The sequence below is a fragment of the Excalfactoria chinensis genome, chromosome 7, assembly GCF_039878825.1.
Source record: "Excalfactoria chinensis isolate bCotChi1 chromosome 7, bCotChi1.hap2, whole genome shotgun sequence".
Lineage (NCBI taxonomy): Eukaryota > Metazoa > Chordata > Aves > Galliformes > Phasianidae > Excalfactoria > Excalfactoria chinensis.
The window spans coordinates 18,357,133-18,379,137 of record NC_092831.1 but is presented as its reverse complement, the minus strand read 5'-3'; the positions used below and the strand labels follow the sequence as shown (position 1 = coordinate 18,379,137).

Below are 22,005 nucleotides of genomic sequence, written 5' to 3'. Positions count from 1 at the left end.
GGAAAAAGAATGTAGTAGGCGGCTGAAAGCACAGCAGACTAAGGGGCAGTTCTCTAAGATCTAGCCTGCAGACTGCCAGAGGCAAAGACGACGATGCAGAGATGCAAGGTCATAGAGTACAGGATGCTGCTCATAGTCTCCTGCATCTACTTGCTGCCTTCTTCCACTCCTCACTGGAAAGCACACAGGATATTTTTGTGAGGAGAAAATACTTCACTTCGTCGATACTACAATGGTTTACATATATACCATGCTCCCAGACTGGTTTATCTGTGTGTTTTATGTGACAGGGATTGTCCTGGACTAGACTTCTACCAAATGGAGGAAAGAGAAACTATTCTGGCTCAGTACTGTTAAACAACTTCTATTAGCACAAACATCTGGTTGAACTTTCTGAAATTCAATGCCTTCATCAAGGTTTTGGATAAGTGCCACCTAACCTGTATTCCCGGGGAATTCTGAGTCACTGTGCAAATAAGCTTATGATCTAAATAGACAACACTGGGACAAGAATAGAGCAGGGAAAGGATACAGATAGAACCAGAACAAGAACAAGCAGTTGTGTTGGATTCAAGATATTTTTAGTATAAGACTTCTCTTACACAGTAGCCATGGCCCAAGGCAGTCCTGTAACAAAGACAAACTTTGTCATTGGCCTCAAAAGGAGTAGAATTCAGCTCTATGTACTTGCCTTTCTTGATCTGACCCTTACAAGTAAATCATTAGTGAGGATGACCTTAAGTAAATCATTATTCTTAGCGCACTTAATTAGCAGTGAAGTATGTCTTCAGTAGCTCCTAAACACTACCTGCATAATAAAGAGATAACTTGCAATGGAAGGTCAAACAGAGATTATATTGCTTGCTTTGAAGTCACTATAAAGCTGCCTGTAAAAAAAGGGGGCTTTGCAGAGTGTTCAGTGTGACCAGAATTTACTGCTGAAAGGATGGTTATCCAACTGATGACAGAGAAGACATAATCTGATAGCTATGAAAAGGTTAACAGACATCCTCTGTGGCCTAGGTATAGGAAACATTTATATATATATATATGTATATATATATATATATAAACCCACAGAGCTATATTTCACACCTTGCTAGCAAAGTAGCAAAGTATAACAGGCAGCGTCCAGATTCTCTCAATTCAATAAAGTTCTACCAAAGATGAAATTAATTAAGGTCTCCCACTGATGACTAATTGAAAGGCATCTGCTGTGCTAACAAATTTACCATAAATGCACTGGTAACAACTGAAAGTGGTGCAGTTAACTGAATGGCATACCAGCACTGAAAGTGTTAATGGAATCTGCACCTTACTTCTAGGGATATTCAGAAATGAAATAAAAACTCATGTGCTGCATTTTCTACAAGGTATAATAACATTCATAGCCTTTGATTACTATTTCAAATATACATTCCAATTTATGAATAAGGACTGGAAGTTACTTAGCATTGATTAACAAACCTAGGAGGCTGAGTAAACTTGCACTGAAATAACTAGCTAAAGGATGCCTGGTAATACATGTAGCCTTCCTATCTTCCAGTGTAACAAGAAGGACCTATTTGCACCATTAATTTACTAATCTGCTTACGGTTTTCTGAGAATCATTCTCATATGAGCATCCGGCCCGATCTGAGACAGAAGCAGCATAGTGTCCTGTAGCTCCTCATCACACTCCTTTTTCTCTTCCTCTGTTGGCAAAGGGGCATCCTCACGCTCATCATCCAAAAATCGATAAAATAAGTATTTGTCCTGAAAGTGGTGTTCCTGGTCCACTGAAAACAACAGAATATTTTTCTAAGAGTTGTACTCCAGCATGAACACCTTACCCTGGCTGTTTCAGAACTGAAAAGTAACAAACCAAGAAGCAGCTAAAATCATGTTCCAGTAATGTGTATCATCAACATGTAATACCAAAGTGAAGACCATTGACTTGTATCTTAGTGGAAAGTGTAATGTTAAGTCTTCTCTTGGGAGACTGCTAAAGAGAGGCTGTGACACAGCAAAAGACAAACTCTTGGTCTTCCAAGCAACTCATAATGGTGTGTTGAGCTGGATAGTGTGATGCAGTTGCAGCAGCTTGGCCCTAAGAATTCAAGACAGTATTAGGCAGGAATGTAAGCTACAGCATTTTATAAAAGGAAATGGTGGAAACAAACTGTCTTCTTAGAAAGGAAAGTTCTCCTTGGGATGTGGAAAGCACAACAGACAATGACTGGAAGCATACTGTAATAGTGTGGCTGTTCTGAACTTCATAAAACTGTACATGCACAGCTTCAGATACGAATACTGCTTTAGAAAGCTGCACTTTGGAGGGCTATAACATTCTGTTACCTAGTAAATCCTGCCAAGTGGAACCCATGAGGCAACATAAAATACAATCAGAAAACTAGCATAAAACCCCAGATCTCTGCACTGGGATATCTGGAATGCTGAATTTGGGAACCATTCAAAAACCACTGAAAATAATCTAAAAATTATGGATATGAGCAAACAGAAAAGCTTACATTCAAGTTAAAAATTTGCAGCATTTGGAAGTGAAGATCATTTTTATGTGCAGCAACATATGTCTTAGTTTTGGCTCAGGTGATATCCAAATTCTGGAATATAATCACAAATCAGTGCAATAATAAGTCTAACTAGACTTATATTGCAATTTCACTGACTTTTCAGCATTTTCATAAATGATAAAGGTATGCTGGTAGCAAGATTCCATTATTATCATCTGTATATTGTGTACAAATCAAGCTTCTGAAGAGGTTTATTTGTAGTTTTTCATTTGGGATCACAATCCCTTTATTTTTCACTAAAGAAATCCACAGAGACACTGATGGGACGCACTCAACAAGTTTTAGTCAAGGCTCTGAATGTCTTTAACTTACCATGGTTAAGAACACCTTCTTCCAGCAATACTTGCCACATGCCAACAGCCTGACTTCGTGAATGGACACAAGTGCTTTGCTGCATCATCCAGTCAACAAGTTCTGTCCCCACACAGCACTGTCTGAAGCACAAATGAACAGAAAGGAGTAAAAAGGGTGCTAATCAATAGAGAGATCAAAAACAGTATCTGCTAACAACAGTGATATCTCAAGCTCTGTTTTAGTCAGATCTCATTGTAGAAGACAATTACAATCTCTGCCTACATGTCTGAAATACCAGTGAAGGCACCTAAGTTTTGAGATTATCTGCTTCAAAGAACAGCAAATGTTTAGGGAAATGCAACATTCAGAGGATCAGAGTGAACAGCTGGTCAAGACCCACAGCATTGATGCAGCAACCTTCAACCCAAATTTCAGAGACAATCTGTCACGTGAAAGCCTCAAATTTTTCAGCATTCTGCATGAAAACATTTAGCATTATAATAGCTCTGACTATGAGAACAGCCTTTGTAGGGAGAGTGAGCATTATGTGCATTGTCCTCCATTTGTAACCAAGCTCTAGTTAGACTGTACTTGAGGGCACTGGTTTGTAGGCCTACAGTGTTCCTGAGGCTCTCTCATGCCACATTCTGGTCATTTTGCAGCTCCTGACTGACCTGGAGGTGAACAGCAGCAGGTCTCAAATTCTGCAGAGTGCCCAAAGTGGAGTCAGGGGGGAGAAGGAAAAAAAAAAAAAAAGGGGGGGGAGATGGGGGGAGAGGGTGAAGGGGTGGTCACTATGTAAAATTCTCTGTATTAACACATCCGAACACAGCAGAACAGAAGTAAATGTGCAAAGTGATAAAAAATGTACAAATCTGTAACTAATGACACATAGAACAGCCTGGTTCCACAGTTCATGCTTCACTTTTTGAGACCAACAAAGAAGGTATTACTGAAACTACTGTAATGTAGCTTAAATAATGCTCTTGCAGTTAACACCCCATTTTGATACACCTGTACCTGATACACCTGATTGTATCACCTGGATACAATCTAACATTTGAAATTCCATATTTAAGAAGCCCAAGGATAACAGCGTAGGAGTTTTCCCCATTTTTGTACAAGATAAAATGCTGCAGCTGTTTGAACCAGCATTGGTCTTCTAATATTCAAATATCATGCTTGCTCTTTTGTTGTTCTAAAATAATGAGCCAATGCCACATCATGACAGATCGCCACACAATCTCCAAATACCTCATATAATATTATATATATTTTGGACAATAGTATGGAAAATCAATGCCCTTATTTTAAAAGCGAATCAGCAACATATTGATTTGCTATTTAGAAAAAGACATGCTCAGAGGTTTTAAACCAATTTTTATTTAAATATTCACCAAATAATGCATAAGGTATTTGATTCAAACCTTAGAAGCTAAAACAAATTGATTATTTCCTAAGCCAACAGTAGATAGAGCCTGACTCCCTGAAGTCAGATTGCTGTTCTGAAAGTGCCATTGTTATTCCACTTCAACAAGACTGTGCTGCCACCAGCAGGAAGATAAGAAAGCCTGACGATACACTGAAGAAGTGTATCACTAGGTGAATTTTCAGATTTCACACTGAGCAACTTTGTTGGAGCAGTCAGTACAGTAACAATCTAATTAAGCTTTCCTATTACATCCCACTGACATACAAAGAAAACAAAATCTACACTTTGCACAGAATCTCAGAGCTAACTATACCATTAACTCAATTTCCAGTCAAATTACTTCAGAAAGGATTTACCAGGCTCATTAAAGACTCATAACATACAGGCTCAAATAGCATCACAGGATAATTTCAGACCTTTTCAGACCTGTGAGTATGGTAAGACATCAGAGGATGGCAGGCATAAAAACAGGCTCACACACCTGTAAGTCTTCAGATGATATTTACGATCTCTTATCATGTGAGGGGCTCGGGACAGAATTGTATTCCGCAAAATCTTTCCAGCTCTGAGGATCTTTTCAGAAGGAACCTTGGTGATCATGGAGAGAAAAAAAGGGACCAAGACACACACATTTAAAACTTTCCACAGTCTTTGTACTTCCCTCTGCTAAACAAAATACAAGTTCTCTTCCTCCTAAATTAAAAGTCCTCGTACAGATTCTTAGTTATGCAGAGCAATGCAATATATTGTGTAAATTATTAAGTCTCTCATACTTAGCACATTAAGAAAGGCATGAAGTCAGTTGATTCCATTTATCTAGCAGACTGTCTTTACAGCACACCTGTGTCCTATTACCTGTGTAATGGTTTTAGAGGGACGATGTGAGATGTGAGAGTCAGTAAGAGGTGTCTGAAAAATAAAATAAAATTAAATACATTTTAAAGGTTGAGCAGTAAAGGTAAAATAAAGGCTTAAAAAAAATCAAAACAAAACACAAAATGAATCAAAAAAGCTGTAAAACCAAAGAACCAAAGGTATGAGTAAAGATGAATAAACAAACTCTAAGCTTTCCACAGTGCCAATGAATGTTTCAGTGGCCAAACACCACATCTGAGCTGAGGCTGTGAAGGCATGGATAGTTTTTCCACTTGCTGCTCTCAGTCCCCTGTGGACACAACAGCATTTCTCTGCAGGTGACTGTCTCTACCAACAGTCCCCTCACCACGGAATCTCTTATCTCCTATAGCACCTATTTCTATTTAGCTCTCTTCTCCTGGCATAATACATGAACAGGAAGGAAGAAAAAGCTCTGCTCCCACTGTGTCTTTCCTAAACTGTCACACAATATTAGCAACACTTTCACAGCTGCTTACCAGAGCCCTCTGAAATGCAAGACCTCACAGGCCACTCACAGAGGCCTGGGTAGAGGCTTTCACAACAGAGCTGGGGAAGAAAAAATAAGAGCAAAGCAGGTGACCTGGATCTGCAAGAGGAGGTGTGAAAGGGCAGGCCCCTAGAAGGGAGAAGATGAGAAGGTGAAAGAGGGGGGGAGAGGAAGCATGTCACAGGATAGATGGCAAAGGAAATCAGAGGTTGAAATGACACTAGAAATGGAGAAAAACAAAACTGAACTTCAACAGCCACCTCAGACTTGATGGGAAAATGTTTAGCTATGTTGCAAATAGTAGTGCACAGGACCAAACACATTCCCAGTGTGACACAACACAAGGGCTGAATTTGGTGCCCTGAGCTCACCAACATCAGACTGTATCAAGCACAGTGGTCTCTTGCCAGGGCAAGATTGCAGTGCAGCACAGAGGAACTGTTGAGGCAGCCAGCATACCTTGCACCTCTGCAGCAAAGGTGGGATGGCTGGCACAGATCCAGGCAGAACACAAGCTAAGCACTGCTGAACTGCCAGGGACTGATGTCTGTAAGCTGGGCATCTGTTCGCTAACTCCCATAGGATTTTAATACTGTAACAAAGGCCTTGTGGAAATCAGATAGTGCTAGAGCTAGGAGTGCACAGGTCAGCTGAGAAGGGTAAGATGAGGGAAGCATGTGACAGAAATCAATAGAGATAAGATGCATGTAACAGAGAGGCCTGTAGACAGAAAATTATGCAAATGGTTTTCCTTTCTAGTCATGCCTTGCAAGACGACCATGAAAAGACAGATCAACATAAGCAAATTAGGACTTCTGATTTTTCCAGAATCAATCTAAACATTGCTTCAAAGATTCAGTTAATTTATAAACATTTCTGCCACCAGAAAGGGTTGCAACATCCCTTGGTATTTGTTGGTTCCTGAACCTGCGCTTTAGTCGGTTAAAGCATGCTACAATAAGCATGAATCTTTTGTAATGTGCCTCTGATAAAAACAAAAACATAAAATAAAGATTTCAAATGTGTAGATAAGAATGACAAATTCAGAGACACCATTCTGAGCATTAATAATTTTTGCTTCTGTTCTATTTTAAAATGATTTCATACTCTGTTTAATTTCAATGAGACTGAAGGAAATACATGCTTAAGAAGTTGGTTAAAGTGGCACTGAAATCATGTGAAAATTATTTTTAAGTTCGATATACTTAAAAGTTATTTTTTTAATCAAAAATGCACAACATACTCAAAACTAGTTTTTAGATTTTAACTCCAGATAGGAGTATACTTCAAAAGAGAGATAAAATATGTAACACAAAATACAAGACTCTTTCATAGCTGTAGACTATTGAAAAGGAATGCACTTCTTTTACTCTGTAGAGAGTTTTCATTAAGTTACAGCAAAAATGCATAAAACCAGTCAAAAAATCAAAGATCTGTAAATAAACCTCCTATTCTAATTGAAACAGAATATGAGAGAAACTTTAGAAGAAATCGGATTCTAGCTGAAAGCACACAACAGGAAGAAACAAAACAAAACAAAACAAAAAAACTTAAAAGCTAAGTCACAACCCAATAACATGCAGCAGGAAGTTCTTCTGCATTAGACTCTGACTAACTCAGAAGGACTAACTGAAAATATACGAACTGTCTTGGATGGAGATGATTTCATGAAATTATTCAGTGTCAGCACCTTACAGAAGGAAATAAAAACACCAAAATAGAAGCAGTGGGTTGGGAAGAAAAAATGCCTGCAGTGGATGATGAGGGGGCTGTTGGGGAGAAAGTGTAAACTAAAAGGGCTTAAGGAACAAAACATGTTCCAGAAGTACACTAATATATATATATATATATATGTACATATGTATATATATATATATATAGTCAGTCTTCATTAAAGAGATAAGTAGCAGAGAGATGGCTAGAATCCCTGGTAGCAAAGATAAGGGATGTCTGCCTGAAAAAAATGAAATGAATGGATGTGAAAATTGATGTCAATTAGGTATTTTCAACTTGACTGGCTTTGGAGAATGCAGGAAATCTGAAGAGTTTGAAGAACCAAAGACAGCTGCAGCTACCTCAGCATGATCAGCACTCATGTCTGAGAGTTCTTTAGGACTAAACAGCAGAAGACAGAAAACTGGAAGGACTGAAACATTATAGACATGTCAGCCTAACTTGTCTACCCAGAAAAGAAGTCCATTTGTAAACAGCTGGAAAAGAATGGGGGAGCTGAATAGCATGTGATTAATGTTTATCAAGAACAAATCATACCGAAATGATTTAATTTCTATCCACAACTGAGTAGCATTGGTAATGGATTGGACAGAACCAGTAGATTTCCAGATCTATTACTTTGTCAAAACTTCTGGTGCTGGCTCATATGATCTTCTCTTTTACATAGGGCAGATTGAATTCTTACAAAATAGGTGCAATGCCAGCTGGAAAACTATGTTTTAAAAGCAATTCCCAGTGAAGCACTTCCCAGCAGGCAGTCATACTAAAGGTCTGTTTTGAGAAGGGTTCTCAAAAACATGTCATGTATCTGATACTATTAGTGTGGGATGAAGCAGAATGTACACTGATTGATTCTGCAGGGAACTTCAGGGTGGAGTGGACTGCACATTCACTGGAGAATGAGTTTATAAATTCGTTACAGCTTTGATACTAGCCTGAATATCATGTTATTATGCAACACAGATAGTACTGACTACTTTTCTGAAGTAGGCATAACCTGCTATAGAAAGACAGAGTGGGGAACAAGTGTCTTTGCAGTGATTTCAAAGAAAACCAAGGTTGATAACAGACATTAAACAGAACTGATTAACCAATGCCATTCTACTCTGAAAGTAACAAGTACAGTATGAAGATGCAGTGGTTGATTAGATACATAATGCAGTTCTGCTTTAGTCAATCCAGATAAGATGTAAACTAAAGCACTCTGTCTTGTCTGGATAAGTAACTTCAAAAGCAACTAAAGCAACTCAATTCAGAGAACAGCAACAAGAATAATGAGAAAGCACAACATAAACGAAATTGTTCAGCTACAGAAAATACAAGTCTTAGAATGTGATTAAAAAAACAAACCACCAACTCTTCAGATTTAAAAGGCATTTTGAAAAGAAAAAGGAATTGACCATCACATAGAGACCAGAAAATAGAGTTTAAATTGCTGTGAGAAAGAATTCAGATTAGACACCAGTGAAGCTTTTCTAACAGAACAGACAGAAATACTGGCACACATTGGCACAGAGGTATGGTTCCTCCATCTTTAGAGGCTTGAGATAATACACAGGGTGCCTGTCAGCAGTGACAATGACGGCACATGTGGCTCACCAATGTACTAGATGATTTTCTAAAAACCTTTTACACTCTGTTGCACTATGCAGTTTTAAAGCACACTTCTATGTGTCTAAAAGTATTTCAGCCATAAGGTGATGCTGAAAGAGATGATCAACAACACAAGCCCCAAGCAAGGCAGCCACTGAGGAACTGCTTTGCTGCCCAAGTTGCAGCTTCTCAAAGATATCGCATAGAGCTTTGGTTGCACCAACCACGGGATGAAATGCAATAAATGAAACCATATGGTTTGGACTGGATTTGGAATAGAAAGGCAAGTCACACTGCAAACACAGAAAAGCTTAATATCAATTAGTTAATAGCAGATACAATGCTCCTATACAAACTTCCCATCAGAAAAACTGGATTTTACAAGTGATCATATAATAATTACCACAACTTGGTTTAAGTCCAAGTTTCACAAGTCTTTATAATTTTGGAACCTCCATTAAGGGATCATTAGAAAGCACTAAGAAATAATGAGGGAGCTTTTCCCATAAAACAGCAGAGTACAGCATGTTTAATTACCTTCTTCACACATCCTTGTATCTTTGAAGAAATAACATGAGTGAAGCACCTACATGTGTCTACTTGATCACATTTTTCAGGACTTCTAAATCAGGGGAAAAGTTATCGAAGACCTCTAATTTGCAAGGCAGTTACAGCAGTTTAACCAATTACTGCCCATCTCTTGGCCACAGTAGTGACAAGTTTTAGTTACTTCATGCCCTTTTCCATTTACTGCCCTCAGACAGTTTACTGTGAAAAAATGCTTTACAGACAATCTCTGTAAATTTATGACTTCACATTCAAGCAGACCATTCATGAAACCAATCATAAAACTCTCTTTAAATTGGGCTGAAGCAGAGAAAGTAAAAATCTTAGACTATAGTTCTTTGAAGATTCAAATATTTATGCATGAGTGCAATATCACAGATCTAAAGAGCACTATTCATACGTATAACTTCATGCACACATTTAAGCTCTGGAGAAATGAGCTTTAGATTGCAAACTACAAGACATGAGTTACCTTTATTTATGTGCTTCCTTCAACAAGGAGCAAACCACATGTAAACAAATAAATAATACAGTGAATAACAATAATATAGACCTAACACGATGTCTGTATCTGCTGAACAAAATTCAAGGACATCTCATACAAAAATACCTTTTTACATTCACTTTAAATATTTGTAAAGAGATGTTTCTTCTGAGACTTTATACAAGAATTAATACTGTAGATTTGCAGCTACATGGATCTTATTCCTCTCAAATGTTAGGGTAGGAAATGTATATTGCAAAGAACAAAGAATAAAGGAAATAAAAGTCAGTCAATCATGTTTCTTTCCCATGGCCTCATTAGAGATTGTCTTTAAGCTGAGAACAAGTTTCTGTATTTACTGGAGTTAAATAAGGTGCATGAGGTTACTAGGGTGATCAGATAAACCTGTGCAGGACCGCTGATCCTTTATTTCCAACTGGGGCACTGACAAGAACTGCAAGTGACATCTGTTTTACTGCTGGCTGGCACAGGTTCCAGAAAAAACAAAGGACAAAAGCCACACAAGTTGAAAGGTGGCAGCAACAACAGCAGCATCACTAAGAAGTTTGCTTGTTTTACACCATTGGTAATTAATGCTTTTGGTGATTTAAGAGTCTAATCCAAACCCACAGAAATCACTGGGAAGTAAATGACTTCAAGTAAGGCCCACAGCATTTGGTTCTCTTTAGGCTTACTTCAGGAAGTAGAGCATCTTTAGCTGTTACTGGTTCCAACTGTCCTCTGGTGCCTATAATTTAGAATGATGCCTGACTACCCCCGTATGAGCATCCTGAAAGGATAACGATGCCCTTCTTGATTTACCGATGAAGAAATAAAATTAAACAAAAACCGTTCCTACAGCAACGGTGAAAGTACAGACAGTCAGTATGACAGAGCTGAATGTGAAGAGAAGTCCCCACAGCCCTCCTATGCAACACTTTCCCCTTTTATTCTTTTCGGTCTTTCTCAAGTCTATAACACTTTTCAAAAAGTTGCTTATTTTGTAACGTCATCTATGTGAGCTACTTCATACCCAGGGTATAGATAAGAAATCCAAATACAGCTCTTTTCCCAAAACAAACCAGTATTTCCACCAGGAGAAAGTAAACAGTCCATAGTCATATCAGGTATACAACTAAGCATACAGAAACATAGCACTAAGAATGTATTTCCAGATGGAAAGTAATCTTGGATAGAGCATTCTAAGCCAGCTCTCTTATCTGCACAAATAGTGCATCTGTGTAGACTGCATCTATGTCTGTTAATACTTGTTTGGTAAAACAATCCATGTGGTGAATGCAGCTTGCTGAAAAATATCAGAGAAGCAGCTGGACAAAGATTCAGTCATAAAAAGGCTGTTTGAAAAGCACTTTTGTCTAAGTGTTAAAGAATATATAACTAACACTGTAGGAATTCTTGGGGTCAGTTAGCCTATGCTGAATCTTGGGAGCAGACCTATGTATAACCTACTAATACACTGATCAGTAATAAGCCTTGGCACATGTGCCCAGCTCCAGGCATTTCTGACAGCTCCTCCTCAGCCTTGCAGGACTGTGAGACACAGCACCAGGACAGAGCCTCAGCCTCACCAGACTGTAGTCACAGCTCCAGGGAGACCTCACCCTGCCCTGATATAGAGAAGTGAAAAAAGAAACACAGGCACTACGACCAGGCTGGAAACATTTTGGCCACTTTAGTATCTTTACACAATGGTATGTAGCAGCTGGAGAGCCAATCTGCACTCTCCACGGCCTACTCTCCACAGAACAGTATTGATAGTCAAAGGACAAAGGACTTCCTCAGGTCTCACAACTGGAAAAATCCTAACCTGACAACGACCAACTTCCTGCAATCTCTGCGACTGACTTAGCAATGCTTTGCTGTAATCGACTTAGAAAAGGACAAATTACATGGAAAAAGCACTTGTTTCTCCCCTTCATCTATGTTTACCCAACAACCTGAGCCTGAGGATTCAACTGACCTGCAGCTAGTTCCTAAATACTCTTAAGTGATATTACTGAAGCATCTTCAAGTTACCCATGCTCACAAACAAAACAATCATACTTTCTCAAGAAAAATCTATAAGCAGTAAAAGTGGGTAGCAGAATGAAGTATGGGTGGAGGAAAACAGAAACACAAAGATGTTTTAAAAAGCACAGAACCTCCTTAGAAACAGGAAAGTTGTTTCACATCATATAAGCTTAAAAAAACTACAGCAACTCTAACCTAAAAACCCAGAGATTTAACTAAGTGCAAGCTAACTAAACCAAGCAAAACAGACTGGTTTAAATTGTCAAGACTATTAGTCAAGCTCAGTTTTATTCATTTTTAGAATTAATTGACCACATGTCCTCAAGCAAATCACATAATTGCACTGTGTCTCACTTCTCCCTCTTTGGAGAAAGGAACGCTAATAATCTCTACCTTTGTAAAATGCTTTGAATACTGTCAGTAAATGGTCTACTCTCAAAATATTCAGAGTAATATTAACTTTTAAAATATACACTGTTTAAATGTAATGCAATGTGAAGATTAAGCTGTATTTTAAAACACATTCTAAAACTGCTTTTCTTTAGCAATCTAAATGCAGAATAAACAGGAAAATGTGTCTCTTTAAATTCTCAAACACTATTAGCATAGTAAATTTATTTTAGAAAGTTAAATTGAAATTGCATTATTTAGCACTTTGACAGCGTTTCTTTGACAAACTGTAAATGTCTATACTCTTAACACACAACGATTCAGCCATTACCAAAAATGATACTTCACTGAGAATGTCAAAGAGAAAAAGAATATTGAAACAGACTATGACCAGTGCATACAAAAAAAGCCAGAACATGCCTAATGATGTCTTATTTTCCTGTCATTTTTCTACTTCCCTACTACAATGAAACAGCTGTTATAACTGCACTGCACGCATTGAATAAAATGTCAGGAAATGTTAGCACCACTGTGAGCATTCCTGATATTCTAGTAGAGGTGTGGCTGCAATTGTCATAAGGAATATCAATCCAGTATTGTTACAGGTTGCTCTGCTGCTGCATTTTATTAATCTACAGAAGAATAAATAATTATTTTTATCATTTGAAAATTACTGCTTTCTTAGTATCTATGGCTTTAACAACATGTTTACTTGAAATACATACTGAAAGACAAGCTATAATGCTGTAGATGAAAATTAAAATAAATATTAGACAGCAAAGTTAATTCTTGTCACTAGTACATTCTTTAGATACACAACTCAAAAGCAAACCAAAGAGAAGCTAAAGGCTGATGAGCTCTGGAGAATTAGTCACTTTTTTTCCAGATTATTTTGTAAGTTCTGCACATGCAAGCTCCAAAGCTCCCAGGATCCATGCCTGTAGACAAATGTGACTATATGGACTCACCTGTGCTTTGAGCTGACCCAGTCCCCAGAACTGCCCTCTGAGAAATATGTTGGTGAAGTTTTAGGTGCAGTGGTTTCATACCAAGCACAAAGGTGCCAAAAACTGGATAGAGTGTTAATTAAGGGGTGAAATTGTGATCCTGTTAAAACTTTACACTGTAGACAAAGAGCCCCACTGCCATCTGACTGATACCAGTTTGTTTATCATGTGGCCCCAGATAGCTGTTCTGCCTCCAAGTGTTTCAACTTCTCCATCTGTAAAATGGGGATGGCAGTGTCTATTCACATCCTTGACAAGTAATTAGAGTGAGTAACTGAAATCACTACTGAATGTTGCTACGAAATGCTGGAAGTCAAGTGACTACAATTTCATCCTGAGTATTTTATAATGATTTTTAAGAGAGAAAGGAAGTCATCTAAGTGACATGGGGCTTGAAGGCTACATCTTGAATTCCTTGGAGAGGTCAGCATCAGGATAACATCACTGGCAAGCAGAGAAGGGATGTTAATTTAAACCTGTTTTGTGTCTCTTTTGGTGATTTCAGGTTCCTTTGTCTCTCAGTTCAGGACAGTATATTGTGTGAATGTACATGAAATGAAGAAACATTGAAGGAAGGAAGCACAGCTGAGTCAGATTCCAACTGCTCTACTTCCCATTCTTCCTGTCACCCTTTTCAGAAATTAATTATTTATAAAAATGAAACTGAGAAGGAATAATCTAACAATATCCAATCCAACATCATCTGTTACACTATTTCATAGAAGGAAATCACATGACTTTTAATGATATACATAGATCTCTTCCATCTACAGAGAATATATTTTATAACTCAAGTAAATGGCTGTTTCTGTAGCATGTGAAAGTAAACAGAAGAAAGAAATCCCACAGTGAATGCTAGACCAGAACACATTTTTAAAAGCACAAACATTTTTCTTTCAACCAAGTATTACTTTGCTTCAACAGCTTACAGTCATCTGTCATAAACATAAAAATCATTCAAGCCTTTCTGTTTAATTTACGTATTTGTGCATATCAGTGAAAAAGACAAGCATTCTGCTCTTGGCAAATATCCACAAAACAACCTTCTTATCTTCCTCAAAACTTATCTTTCTCCCTGGCTTCAAAAACCTTGTCAAAGTCTAAGGTGCTGATGTGCTGAACCTGTTAACTATCCTGCCCCATCTATATCAAACACTGTGCAGTTTACTGGGTGCTTTCATCTTAATACTGTATTTTATCTCCTCAAGCTAACAATGGTCTTCCTAGTGGTTTTGACATCAGACAGCTCCTGCTCTTGCCTGGGACACATCAGCCCTCACAGTTCAGAACCAAATCACAGGAGACAACATGGATCTTCTGAGGACAACTCAGAATCCCCCTTCTTATAACAAGAGACATCAATATCTGATTCAGCAAAGGGAGAAGTCCAATATCATACATTCAGGGAGCAAATACTGACTATAAAGGGTAGGAGCTTCTCTTTCACAATAAAACCTACCTGTGATCCCACAGATTTAACCAGCATAAAGCAAGTCTCATAACTGATGTATGTAGAGCCAGCTAATTCAGTGTTGTTCTGACACTTCAGTGGAAGTAATTATATATATTAAAAATACACAAAGGTACTTGGAATCAAATTATTAGATCTGAAAAATATGGATTAAATGCCTTGTTTTTCATATTAATTCCACAATACAATTGGAATAATCAGTAAATAAAATACAAATGAGCTAATGCACATCTGCGTGAACAGTTGGCATTCCTCAGGAAAACAGTAAAAGAACAACACTAGCAAATCCTGCTAATCTGAACAAAACATAATTAGCACTGAGTAACGAAGATTTCACTTTTGTAGATCTGCTCCTTTCACCTTCCTAGAGACCTTGCAACTTGCCCAGCTTGCTGCCATTTAAATCAACCCATTCACATTTGTTTTTATTGTTTTGAATTTCAGGCCATCTTCCCCAATAACCAGTTGAGCTCAGACACTCATACACATAATGTGAACATCTTCTGTTGCTAAGAAGATCTATACTGCAATGTGGGGATGGGGGAGGGGGTGGGGAAGGAAAACAAAGGAAAAAAAAAAAAAAAAAAAAAAAAACAGCTCCAGAAATGCTCACAGAATGCTGGAATAATTAATTCAGGACTGAAACAGAGAGGTAAAATTACTCTACCTGACATTTTCCCTAGCTAGCCACATCTCTTTACATCCAATTCACCACAGTATGTTTCTGAAAGAAATGACCTCCTTTTACCTCTCTCAGTATGTAGCCCAAGTTCTGTAAATTCTGTGATGTCTGGCTTTTAGGGATATCACAGAACCAACCCTGTCCTCGTGAAATGGAAAGGGACCTTTTGTATGTATTTTGTAATTTATCTCCTTTCTCCTATTTCGCCTTAATGCTGGCGTTAATTTTCACATCAGTACTAAAAATATTGTTTCTTTCAACCAAAATTCTGTCCCTGCCATCTCTCAGTCACCACACCTCCTTTTTAAACATAATCTCCAAATCTTCTTTGCCTTAATTGACTCTTTAAAGAGGACCTCTGTGGGCTGTATAAAAGGTAACAACTTCTGCATTAGGTTAAGTAAATCACAGCATGAAGATGAAGAGTTAATGCTTACAGCTGCAGAGAAGTTTAATTACTGTAATTCAAACCAGCCTGGAGACACTGATCACACGGAGTACTCACAGCTGACTTGTTTGTCTAAAATACCAAACATTTCTGGAAAAATGTAGAAATAATTCAGTTTCTCCATTACAGTGAGTCCAAGAGACTATATTGGGGAAAGTGTAGTACATCCTCCCCAGAAGAATTTCTGGAACAGTAAAGGCTAATAAATATTGTTGCAAATTGCCATGTATCTGTAGTGCCACGAGGTCACGTCGCACTTTCCAGGCAGCAGTCCATGCTCTCTACTCCAAACTTCACAGCAGAAAAGCCAAACAAAAGGCAGTCTTTCAAGAGCATTGACTGTAACGCTGAAGAAACTGAACAGATGGAATAGCATTCAGGCAGCCTCCTGGTTACCTTCTCCCTCACTTCCCAGTTTGGACTACTATTCCAGGAAGATGGGAAAGCCTCTCTGCTACACAGAGAGGCTCAGAACCACTGTGGAGCACCGACTATACATTTACAGCTGAAGAAATGTGACAAAACTTTCTTTTACAGATTTGTCAAAATGTTTTTTGCAACTTTCCCCAGTAATCTGTAGAAATGCACTACCATTTGGTGAGTGTGAACTGAACTGGGGCTCTGGGGGAGGAGACAGAAAAAGGGGGGAAAAAGAAAGACTACAGGAAAAAAAAAAAAAGGAGGAAGGGTGAGTCTGCTTTAAACTCCCTGAGTTTTGCCAGGCAAGATGAGGAACTTTGTGCCATTAGTGACAAAATCTTTTACTGGTCTCATTTCCTAGACTCATTTGGAACAGGTGCCAGAACCCAGCAGTTATCAAACCACAGTCCATAATCTAGGCTGTCTCTGAATGCAATTAAGACAACCCAAGAGGAGGGAGGGGGAGATAGAGGATCAACTGTTTGCCTGTTTCTGCATTAGTATTACAGCTGTAACAGGAATACATCATACAAATCCATGTTTAGGCACTTGAGACTGAAATACAGATTCGTGGGTGACTTTGCAGTGAACTGCAACAGCACTGCAAGCAGGCCTGATGAAAAGTTATCCAGTCTGCTATTCCTCTGCCCCTCCAGCAGCTGAGGAGGGCTGCAGAGGTACCAGGTTTGGGCTGGAAGGATTCTCACAGCTGACAAGCCCAGCACTGCTTTGTGTAGAGGTTAGATATTAAAGTCCTGATTGTTCACAGCAGCCTGAAGCAATACTGTTGTGTTACACCCCTGGTCAGGAAGTTAAATTTCAGCTGCAAGAGCAGAAAATTAAGCTCAGGAAAAAAAAGGTTAATGTTCTTCTGACCGTTCTGCTCTCTTACCATAACACCTGCTCCCACAATGGCTTATTGCCCAGTCACCCATTTCTGCTTCTTTACCTGAGGACACTGCTAACACCTGTGGCTCTCAAAGTGGACTGAATTAGCTAATGGGTTCAGGTGAGAAATAACCAGCTGAACCACTGTGCAAAATGCTACAAGGGAAGAACATGGCATGAGAGAAGATGCTCCTTTAAGACCCCCTCAGATTCAGCCAGTTGAAATCAGTGACCTTAAACAGTGAGAATGAACAAAGCAGTACTGAGAAGTTTACAAAGACTTAGCCATAATGCTCCCCCAATAAGTTACTATCTCCTTCTCCATCAAGTTTATATTTAAGTTTATTATACAAATTGTTTATATGTGGTTATTTCCTAAGATGAAAACAAATGTGACTGGGTAACCCTAATTAGTAGCGGTGTAATAACTCACAATGGAAGCATGCTTTTACTTCAGAATCTAAATTATGTATTCTTTTCATTTCTCTGCTAGCCAACTCAGCAATATGTATTTGTATTTCCTTACTAACTGCAATCTTTAATTTTAAGACAGCTGCATCACTGATGATAAAGCACACAGAGATCAAACATTCACACTCTTGTGCCAAGATTTCTTCCAGAAGGAAATTTACAAAAAGAATAAATAATGAAAAATCATAAATCTTTAAATACCCAAACAGCACTTGCCCCTAACATCACTGGAAATACCAGTCCAATTACATTTTCAGCTCTTTTATAGCTATCTGACATTTTTGCCTCAGCTTTTCTCATTCCAAATGGCTGTAATTGAGCTCCATAGCTCTGGCAGTGCTGTCAGTACAGGAGGTTCCTGGCTCACATCTAGGCAACACTAAGAGAAAAACAAAAGTCACTGGACAGCTTGCTTTTCCACACTATTTATTAACCATTCAAATTTTTGTCATCTGCACATAGCTAAAAAAAAACAAAAAAAAACAAAAAAAACCAAAGGCTGCTAAGTCAGACACGTTGATTACCTCAGAACTATATTCAACTTTTCAACTTTGTGGAATTCCAATTTCCTGCATGCATTTGTAGGACAAGAAGTCAAAGTGCTCTCTGAGATGAAATAAGTAACTAAATGGAATCTGATTTTAAGATCCTTGATCTAATTCTTCTGCCAAACTTGAAAAAATAATTATAAGATTCAAAAAATTCATTTTGCTGTTTCAAATATAAGTGCCAAATGCTACTTGTATACGCTTGACTTGTCTGAAGACGTGAACCTTGAAAAGGACCATCTTTTTATTTTTTCCAGTGTAATTACCCTCTCTTTTTGCCTTTCAACTGCAAGAGATAAATGAAGCATATGTGCATGTTTTTATAGGTTGGGACAGAATCACACAAAAGACACAGCCAAAGAGTAAGAGTCATCAAATATGACTCCACAGTACATATTGTCAGACTGCCCTTGCCAGCACAGGCAGGTAAAGCTTTGACACTATGCTGCTGCACACAACTGGAAGACTGATCTTCATATCCAAATAACTTCCCACAGCTGCCTCACAATAATGAGTGCTCTACAATTTCTAGCATCTTCTTAGAATTTTTTATTTTTCTTTTATTAGTTGTGTTTAGCTAAACTATGACAACAACACTTATTCAATTAGGCTACAGTGGGAAAATGCACTTCATTCCCACAGAGGGGAAACATCTCTATATCCAAATTGCTTTCCCCCACATCACCCTAAGCACCTTCACAAACCAGTTCTGGGGAGGTTACTTGGGGAGCAGCTGAGTACTTGCTTACTGCTCTTACTCAGCATTCCTAATCTAACAAATGGAAACTGTGAGGTAGATTCCTTTCAAATTTTAAAATGTAAATACATCTAGATATGTTTCATCCCAGTCCAGCATTGCTACAATTCTTAAAAAAAAAAAAAAAAAAAAAAAAAAAAAAGGTCAAAACTCAAGATAAGATAAAACTATTTCTTTAGGATCTGTAGGTAGCAAACTTCTACTGTAAAAGATTTAAGTCATCTACCAAGAGTTTTACCTCTATCACCCACCAATCTCACTATCACTGTAGAATACTTTATCCCTCACACTGTCTTGAGTCTTGAGTCACAACAGTGAAAAGTCCTCATTCCAGAAGAAGGGATCATACTTATTTCTTTCAAATTCATGGAAGGGTTTCAAGGAACAGGGATCCTTGAACCTGATCAAGTATGTTAAGAAGTGAAATTAAGTTATTTTGACATCTACAGTGGTAAATATGCAACAATTTGAACCAAGGATTATGGTTTTGTGGTTATTTTTCCCTCTACAGTGTCATTCCTTCTGGCAATATAAAAGATCAAAGGAGAATCACTGATCACAACTGCAGTTTCAATTTTAGGACAACGGCTAGCTCTCTTTTGTCAGACTGAAGTGTGGTTATATGATTAGAATAAGTAGTTTCCAATAGAAACTGCTGTTATGGTCTCCAGAATTCAGGAGACACAATGAAATCACGGATCACAGATATTTTACAGATCATCAGACAGCTGAATTGGATAAAAGAAGATGAAGTTGTGCAAGCATCTCTTTGAGGTATTGCAATTCACACTGGTGTCTGGAAGGAAAGCCTACAGTTGTACATCATCTCCACATGGCTAGAACCAGAGACAGCGAGGCCCAAAAAATTCCCTGATGGCTCTGCAAAACTTTATCTTGCACAAAACTTACTTTTATAAACCTGCAACTTTGTTTACATTAAAAAGCTCTGATGACATATAGACCTTCACATTTTTCATGATGAAGTTCATTGCTAACATATGAAAAATGTATTTGTCACAGACTCCTACTCAAATCACACTTCTGTCTTTGTTATATCTCCTGCCATTTGCTGTCACCATGTAACTCATTGCCAGGAACTATATGCACAGCCTCTGCGCTAGCCAAATTGTTACAGGCTGTGATGATGATTGAACCCTAAGCACCTCCACTCAATGCAAAATTAAGAATAGATCTCTAAGCATATTACCTTCACATAAAAGTAATCAGTAGTTAGGACTGCATGAAGACATTACTTAGAAATAGTTACACAGAGTGCTTTTATGCAACCTCTTTAAAACAGAAAAGGGATTATTTATTTATTTTTGTTAATTCTGTGCTAACATTTATTGGACAGCAGACTCTGGCATGGAACCCAAGACAAGTTAGGAATTAATGCACACATCACTGGACAGCTATATAAAACATCCACACAGAAATCAACTCCTCTACAACGGGTTTTAGGTAAATCTTAGAGAGGTTACCACTTCCAAATGAATACCTTGTCATTCCACCAATAAACTCACCACTGGCTTTTCTGCTTTCTCCTTTTTTAACTCAGACTTGTAGGCTCCGAATTTCATGAGCATGTGAAACAGTTCCCCTAGTATTCTGCTAATTGTTTACTGAAATTCACATTTGATAGTCTACTGTTGTCTACGTTAAAAGATAAGCTTTCTTCTCAGTCACTGGGGAAAAGAAAATTGAACTACAGGGAAATTATTGTGCTTTTTGCTAGAGTAGCTAATTTGGTGGGTGAACATGATTATTACGTGTATTTTGCATGGGTTCTTCATGGCTGCATCTAGTGAATTGTAACATCATCTTCACAAACAATGTACTTCAGAATGCCCAGAGATACAGTTAATTGCTTGAAAATTGAAGTAAGCAAATATTCACTTGCTTGGTAATGTTGAAAATGTCAGTATTTTGGGAATTAACTCTTAGATCACGCCCTTCTCTCAGCTGAAAGATCTCTTAAATATGCTTTTATAAAGTGCAGTTAGAGTTGATAAAACAGTAAACCATGTTTTCAGAATCATTCCAATTATTTAAATGCATACCAGTCGGTATGGTATCTAAGCCTTATTGAAAGTTCAGTAAAGAAAACTGATCTACACTTTTTGATGCCAGAATTAATTAGGGAAGAAGATAAAAAGGTGACTTTCAGATGAGTTCCAGCACAACCTTCAGAAAGAAGGCTTGCTTTACAAAATATCTTCAAACAAATCACTTTCAATAAGCTTCCAGTCTAAAGGATTTCAAGCAATTGCATCAAAAATACAAAGAAGACTTTTGAGCCTTTAAATGTAACAAACTTGGTTTGTGTGTTTTCTGAATATTACTTCATGCACTAGAGGGAGCTCCTGCAACTCTTTATCACAGCACAAACCTAAAGGCAGCACAGGAAAGATAACGGCAACAAAACAAGAGAAATCAGAATATATATACATATATATATTCTGAATATATATATATATATATATTCTTACTTGAGATCAAGACTAAGTTGTTTTAATTCCTACAATTAAACTCCTTACACCTTACATCTTGTGTTTAGTATGCCTTCTTCCGGATACAAAGAAGCACTTTCCTTCTTTAAGGATGCAGGCTCTAGCACCAAGGATACAAATTTCTGCAGGTTATTTATTTATTCATTCAAAGCAGCCATAGAGATTAAGTTGTATAAAAAGAAAACTAGCATGACTTTTTGAGGCAAGATGTTGTATTAATTGAATGTACCACAGGAAAAAATGTATATAAGTAGGTAATCAAAATCTGTGCCATAATAAACATGAAGAAATTAAGTCTGCACCATAACAAAATGGATAAGA

General features: G+C 37.9%; 1 protein-coding gene across 8 annotated transcripts in view; it reads right to left on the bottom strand.

Annotated features, from left to right (window-relative positions):
- The window catches only part of RAPGEF4 (Rap guanine nucleotide exchange factor 4), a 141,340-nt gene that overhangs the window by 48,556 nt on the left and 70,779 nt on the right, over positions 1–22,005 (bottom strand). For 3 of the 8 annotated variants that reach the window (XM_072341226.1, XM_072341228.1, XM_072341229.1), the window contains 4 exons: positions 5,155–5,208; positions 4,781–4,887; positions 2,886–3,007; positions 1,595–1,778 (listed from right to left, as the gene is read on the bottom strand). In XM_072341226.1, the coding sequence (XP_072197327.1) occupies positions 1,595–1,778; positions 2,886–3,007; positions 4,781–4,887; positions 5,155–5,208 (467 nt within the window). The remainder of the gene's footprint in view (positions 1–1,594; positions 1,779–2,885; positions 3,008–4,780; positions 4,888–5,154; positions 5,209–22,005) is intronic. The other 5 variants (XM_072341227.1, XM_072341230.1, XM_072341231.1 and 2 more) reach the window with 2 other exon arrangements.